Source organism: Wolffia australiana, chromosome 18 (assembly GCF_029677425.1).
Source record: "Wolffia australiana isolate 7733 chromosome 18, ASM2967742v1".
In the NCBI taxonomy this organism is placed as follows: Eukaryota; Viridiplantae; Streptophyta; class Magnoliopsida; order Alismatales; family Araceae; genus Wolffia; species Wolffia australiana.
In genome coordinates, this window is record NC_135852.1 from 8,322,729 (window position 1) to 8,329,177 (window position 6,449).

Here is a 6,449-nt window from a genome sequence, read left to right on the forward strand (position 1 = left end):
ACTAGCCTCACATCCCTCTCTCTTCATGTGCAGTTTAACAGCATTAATAAATAAATTCTTTCCTGGAGTTACAATCCATGATCAGACCAAACGATCGATCGAACCATTCGATCCGACGCCGACGGTCATCGGCGATCCGATCCAATCCGGTTCCGAGCGACCCTCAACCGATCTAGGGTCGATATCAGTCGAATCTTTCGGTCAGTGATCACGACCGTCGGATCGGTCGATTCCTTCGGATCCGATCCGATCGATCAGGCTAGAATGACGTCAGCAGGGGTATACGGTCACCGACAGGCAGAGGCGGTGACTGTAAAGGCCGCGAAGGGGTATAAGAAGTGCTAATTTGGGGAAACTTTTCATAAAAAATAGTCCCGATAACCCTAGCGTTGATCGAGTTGCCTGGTGGAGGTTGAATCGTCGAAGCTGGGAGGAAGCAGGGCGACGAAGAAGGGGGAGTTGGTGATAAGGAGAAGCCGGAGAGGTCTGTATCGCTGTTTTCGGAGCACTTTTCCCTGTCAAATCGAGGAAAATCGGTTGAATTTGAGATGGATTTGGCGGTGTTGGGAGAATTCGGGGGAGGTTTCGTGGTTCTCGTTTGCCTTATTTTTCGGATCAATTTCTGTTCCTAGTCATGCCGGGAGGGAGGGGGGACGAGGTTGAAGTGGCGGATTCGTTGAATAGGGAGGTTAGGGTTTCCGCGAGATCCATGATTTCCTGGATGACATTCTGATCTGTTTATCTTTAATCACCTGATTTTTGTAGTGTAGAAATCATCGAATATGTATGGTTTCGCACAGATCCGCTCTTCCCGTGGTGTTTTAATTTCCGATCTGTAAGAGTTTGGGCGCATTAAAGATGGGAAAATCTTCTGTATTCGGATTTTAATCATCGAAGCAGGAATTGGGAGAGGGATTGAAGTTCATGATTCTCGATCTGGGAGGGAAGACGAGTTGTTGTCGTTGTTGTGGGCAGTAGAATGTGGGCATGGGACTTATACGAGGATGGTTTTGGATGGTTGTACAGTTGACAGGAAGTGGTGGTTGTGATTGAAGGGGGGTTGCTTCGAGCTGGTATTTTTGTTGGGTGACTGTTGAGGTGGGGGGCTGAAAGATGAGCGAAAGCAGCCGCAGCCCGCCGAGGTCTCGGAAAATCCGAACCGAGCGCCTCTCCTTCCGCGGTGCTCCTTACAGTAGAGACTCTCGTGGGTTGAGGTACGTTCATCTCCTGTTCGCAGTAGAATTTTGAAAGTTTTGTGATTATGCTTCTCAAATTGTGAGGATTGTGTATAGATCACTTACCTTGAAAACTGGATAGCGGTTTATAAAATGGGCTTTGAAGAGTTCTTGTTCTTCATGATTGGACCGAGCAGGCGTCCTGATCTGTGCAACAATTGCAAGCGGCCTGGTCACTTCGCGAGGGACTGCCCAAATGTGGGAGTGTGCAACAACTGCAGTCTCCCGGGGTAAGAGATTCACCCACTGAAGTATTATCTTAGATTGAAGTGCTCTGTAAGTCTATTTTATCAGCATTTCCTATATATTCAAAGTCCCAAAGTAATTCAAAGTTAGATGATGCTTCAAAGAGTAATGAGTTACTGCAGATGGGTTTTTACTGAGATTGAAAAAAATAACATTATAAACACAGTCTTGCTTGTTCAAATTATCGAAAGTTCATGCTTGTGAGGAATTATTAGCCTACTTTATGATCATTCCATACGATGGGTCATCATTCCACTATAGTATTTTCTTAAACTGAAATGCTCTGCAAATCATTACCGTACAGTTTTCTTAAATGAAGTGCTCTGCAAGTCTATTTTATCAGCATTTCCTATAAATTCAAAGTCCCAAAGTAATTCAAACTGAGATGATGCTTCAAAGAGTAATGAGTTGCTGCTGATTGGTTTTTACTGAGATTGAAACAAAGTCTTGCTTGTTCAAATTATCGAAAGTTCATGCTTGTGAGGGATTATTAGCCTACTTTATGATCATTCCATATGATGGGTGATGTGAGAGAGAAGTGAACCTGATGATGGGATGTGGCAGGCACATTGCTGCGGAGTGCACGGCCAAGGCGATGTGCTGGAACTGCAAGGAGCCGGGTCACATGGCGAGCGGGTGCCCGAATGAGGGCATCTGCCACACGTGCGGGAAGGCCGGCCATTTGGCACGTGCCTGCACAGTCCGAGAGCGGCCGCCAGGCGACCTCCGCCTGTGCAACAACTGCTACAAGCAAGGTCATCTCGCCGCCGACTGCACCAACGACAAGGCCTGCAACAACTGCCGCCAAACCGGCCACCTCGCCCGCGACTGCCACAACGACCCCGTCTGCAACCTCTGCAATGTCGCCGGCCACCGCGCCCGTAATTGCCCCAAGGCTGCCGCCATCGCCAGCCCGCCTGCCGCCTTCCGTGGTGGTGCCGTAGGCCCGTATGGCGGCAACGCCTTCTCTGGCTTCCATATGGCGGCGCCGCCTCCAGTAGTTATATGCCACAATTGCGGCGGCCGTGGCCACATCGCTTACGAGTGTCCGTCGGACCGCTTCTTTGATCGAGCTCTCCGCAGATACTGAACCTGAAGAAGACAGCCATAATGTTCTCTATCTTTCCATGCATTTTCTTTTGAACATTTTAAACAATTTCTAGCATGGTTTGTTTCTCTTTGACATCGGGATAGGATCAATTGTTTCAATCAGATCAGGAACTGGCAATCATCATCGAGCAAATTATTGATCAGCTGGAAAGAACCTGATCGATCATTTAAAAATACGAAAGACGAGATCCCTCCTATCTCTCTGGCCTTGCCATCTGATCGAGCAAAATAATTTCAGGATCGATGAGATCGGATGAGAATGAACACTCATACCTGTTCTCTTGGAGATTTTAAATATATGCATAGTTACCATAGCCAATTCTCTTCATCAGGATAGGATGAGAGTTACCAATCATACCTCTTCTCAAGAAGTATTCAGACATCTTTCTAGTTGCTTTTCTTCGTTAGGACTGCTGCATCAGGAACATGTTTTTCCGGGGTTAGGATATTTCAGATGATTTGGAGTGAAGTTATCTTTCAAGCTTGCCTCTTACCAAGGCTTCGTGATCGCCTATGATTTCTTCAAGAACTTGGCCCAAGAGTTTGTCGGCGCTGTTTGGGACCATCGCCGCGAAAATTGCCGGCGCCAGCCCTGTAAATAATTCATGAGCCTGTGCAAAGAAGAAAAAATTTTTGATGGTGGCAGCGGCGATGCATACCACTCTTCGGGAACGCTTCGATGAACATCATTATTTCCTCGCCACTTAACCCGGAGAAGATACACACTCGACGCAGCGAAGTTGCCACCTGCGACGAAAAATGGTTGAATCCAAGGGCAAAATTAGGTTTTTGTGTTATTCTTTGTTGAATAAGTAAAGGTTGATATATTTTACTCGCAATGACTGTAGATTTTGGGGTTGTGTGTGTACAGCGTCCCACACGGTGAGAGAAAGCATATCTTTGGTACAGAAAATGATCTGCAGATGATGAGAAATCATATTAGAGTTTTGCCCAGAAAGTTGCATAATTCTGTCTGATGTATAAAGTTTCAGAATTGTTCAAGATGGGTTCACAAAAAAGTAAATGCCAAATAAATAAAAGTTGTTAGATCTGATAAGAGAACTTTTCATAGGGATCTGATAACTCTCATCCTATTCGGATGCTCAAGTTAATCTCATATATTTCGATTTTCACGAGAATATTAAAGATGCGTTCACAGGAAAATAAGTGCTTCCTCAAAATAAAAGTTTCAGTTTATTTAATCCTGTATGGGGAGAAAGAATTTAGTGTACAAGAACGCTAACAGTTTTTTCCAGCAAGTTGTTCAATTGGATCTGATCTATTGATTTCCCAAAAATGATTTTTGACTTTTTTCAAAAATATTCAAGATAGATTTACGAGAAAATAAGAGTTAAACGGAATGTAAGTTTATTAATCTATTATATCTGTAAGAGGATGATAAATTTTAAGAGAGGTATAAGAGTGGGAACAGTTTCTCTCAAAGAGTTGCTCAATTTATTCTGACGCATGAATTTTCCAAAAATGATCTATTTTCTGCGGTGTTGAAAATGGGTTCACAAGAAATTAAAGATTAATAAAAATAGAAGTTTATTACTTTATTAGATCTGCTAAGAGGAGGAGAAAAATTACTAGAGGTGCCGGAACACGTTCGAAAAAAGATTAGTGGTATCAAGACGGGTAAAAGTTTTACCAACCAAGCTGTTTGATTGGATTCGATGAATTAATATTCACAATGACTTTCGATTATCTCAAAACAGTTGAAGATTAGTCCATCAGAAAACAAAATGGATATTACCTGGAGAAAATCGCCCTCCATATCACTCAGAAACTGCTTTATCTGAAACGTTACCACATCAGCATTAAACTTCGATCATGGATGCTTGTTTTAGTGTTCTAGGCTCTATAAACATTCTCCTGAGAGAAATGAGGATATAATCGAAGATCCCAACCCTTACTCAAAATAAATAAAATAATGTTATAATTTGTTGTGATTAAGTACCTTGTCTGCCTCACTGATCTCGAACCCGGCCAGCAGTAATACCTGCAATGAATGTAATAAAAGCAAAAAAGAAATATCAAGATGAATCAGAGTCGATACTGTCATTCATGTCTGGAAAAGCCTTCTAAAATCTAAAATGAAGACAGTGGAGAAAGAACAGTAAATAAACAACACAAATAAGTACTCGGCAAGCATTAAAATCAAGAAGAATCTTACAGGAGGGCCATATATAGGATCATCCTCGTTCAACGGAACGAACTTTGAATCTTCCACACTCTCATTAAGAATATCTGCAAAAATATAGAACATTACAACCAGTCTGATCGCGATACATCAAAAAATTTCCACCAAAATTGTAACTTCTAGAATTATTGAGAAAAAAAACAAGGCAAAAAATCAACTTGAAAGACACCTTCGGACGTCTCATGGTACAGACAAACCAACCATGCCATCAATAAGACCGCCTAAATCTATTTGAAACAGGGAATTTAACATTAATAAAATACGTAGTTCTTTAAAAAGCATTAAAGTGAGGCTATGTGATCCCACATGGGATGTTTTTTCTCTCTTGGGAAGAAAGCGCCATACAGTTCTGAACAGTGTGTTTGTTACCTTGAAGTGCCCTTCATCGCATTTAATTTTCACATAAATACACCCATGTAGTTCTTAAAATAAACATAAAGATGAGACTACGCAATCCCACATCCGATGTTACACCCTAAAGTCTGGAAAGACAGAAAATACATCTATCTTTGTAATGAAATAGAGATAGAAAAATGACCTTCTTAACAAATAAATACAACGTTAATTCTTGAAATGCAATAAAAACGAGAATATGTGATCCCACCCTGGATGTTTCACCCAAGATAAGAACATTTAAACACAATTAAGCGCTCCAAACACAATCCCACATCCGACGTTTTACCCTAAACTCTACAAAGATGGAAAATACATCCACCTTTCTAATGAAATAAAGACGGAACAATGAAAGAAATCCTTCTTTGCAAATAAATCCCACATTAATTCTTGAAATACACTAAATAGTGAGAATGTGTTATCCCACTCTGGATGTTTCGCCCAAGATAAGAACATAAATACACAATTAAGAGTTAGAAACGCAGTCCCACATTTGTTTTCCCCTAAAGATATAAAAAAACATCCACCTTGCTAACCATAGAAAGACAGAACAATCAAAGAAATCTTTCTTTACAAATAATACCAATCTACTACTATAAAAAACTAAAAAGTGAAAATATGTCATCCCACTCTGGTTGTTTCGCCCAAGATAAGAACATTTAAACACAATTAAGCGCTACAAAAACCGAAAATACGAAAGAATAATCAGTAGACTGCAGGATAAACCCATCAAAATCCCTGCCCCGCAATACCTCTCGGCGATGATCCAAGAACGCGACAACGGCGTCCATTCCACGTAATCGCCACTGAAAGAGCCTTCGGACCGCGGGAAACCGCTCCAAAGGCGACGAATCGAGAGTGCAAACATGAAGGAAAAATCCGCAAGCACGAAGAAGAAGAAACTGCGGCGATAATCGACATCGCTTCTTCCTTTTCCTCCAATCTTCTGCTCTTCTCGCAGTAGATTTCGCGGATAAAACTCCTCTACACTCGCTATCGACTATCGAACTAACATAACGCCCTCGTCTTCTGTCGTCATTTTCCTCTTCTCTATGATCAGAAAATCTAATCGGAGCAACGCTGGCCGTTCGATGCGAGTTGACTGACTGATTACTGAGCGCTCTGTCGACATGTGACGAAATTAGTTCGACATTGGTGAGGGCGCACGGTAGCCGTTCGATGCTCGATGGATGGACATGGATGAGACTATAGTGCGTCATCGGCCAGGACGGGGATGAGGGACGGAACGGGACGGGACGATC

General features: G+C 42.3%; 2 protein-coding genes across 9 annotated transcripts; one reads left to right on the top strand and one right to left on the bottom strand.

The window, feature by feature from the left end:
* Nucleotides 1-355: 355 nt before the first annotated feature.
* Nucleotides 356-2,664, top strand: LOC144714753 (zinc knuckle (CCHC-type) family protein). 3 transcript variants are annotated; one of them, XM_078589513.1, is made up of 4 exons: nt 356-484; nt 1,027-1,214; nt 1,373-1,465; nt 2,046-2,664. In XM_078589513.1, exons 2-4 carry the CDS (start codon nt 1,114-1,116, stop codon nt 2,569-2,571), a joined length of 720 nt encoding a protein of 239 aa, XP_078445639.1. In that variant the 5' UTR covers nt 356-484; nt 1,027-1,113; the 3' UTR covers nt 2,572-2,664. The 3 variants fall into 3 exon arrangements, with proteins under 3 accessions (XP_078445639.1, XP_078445641.1, XP_078445640.1); XM_078589515.1 differs by having other exon boundaries at nt 378-1,214; nt 1,293-1,465; XM_078589514.1 differs by having other exon boundaries at nt 378-1,214.
* LOC144714755 (vacuolar acid trehalase) lies at nt 2,434-6,208 on the bottom strand. Of its 6 annotated transcripts, none has more exons than XM_078589517.1 (9): nt 5,940-6,208; nt 4,768-4,841; nt 4,552-4,593; nt 4,348-4,389; nt 3,425-3,508; nt 3,251-3,338; nt 3,079-3,183; nt 2,950-3,001; nt 2,434-2,573 (listed from the first exon to the last, which is right to left on the bottom strand). In XM_078589517.1, exons 1-8 carry the CDS (start codon nt 6,106-6,108, stop codon nt 2,979-2,981), a joined length of 627 nt encoding a protein of 208 aa, XP_078445643.1. In that variant the 5' UTR covers nt 6,109-6,208; the 3' UTR covers nt 2,434-2,573; nt 2,950-2,978. The 6 variants fall into 6 exon arrangements, with proteins under 6 accessions (XP_078445643.1, XP_078445648.1, XP_078445646.1 ...); XM_078589522.1 differs by having other exon boundaries at nt 2,485-2,573; nt 3,086-3,183; nt 5,940-6,207; XM_078589520.1 differs by having other exon boundaries at nt 2,488-2,573; nt 2,950-3,004; nt 3,086-3,183; nt 5,940-6,206.
* Between the last annotated feature and the right edge of the window lie 241 nt (nt 6,209-6,449).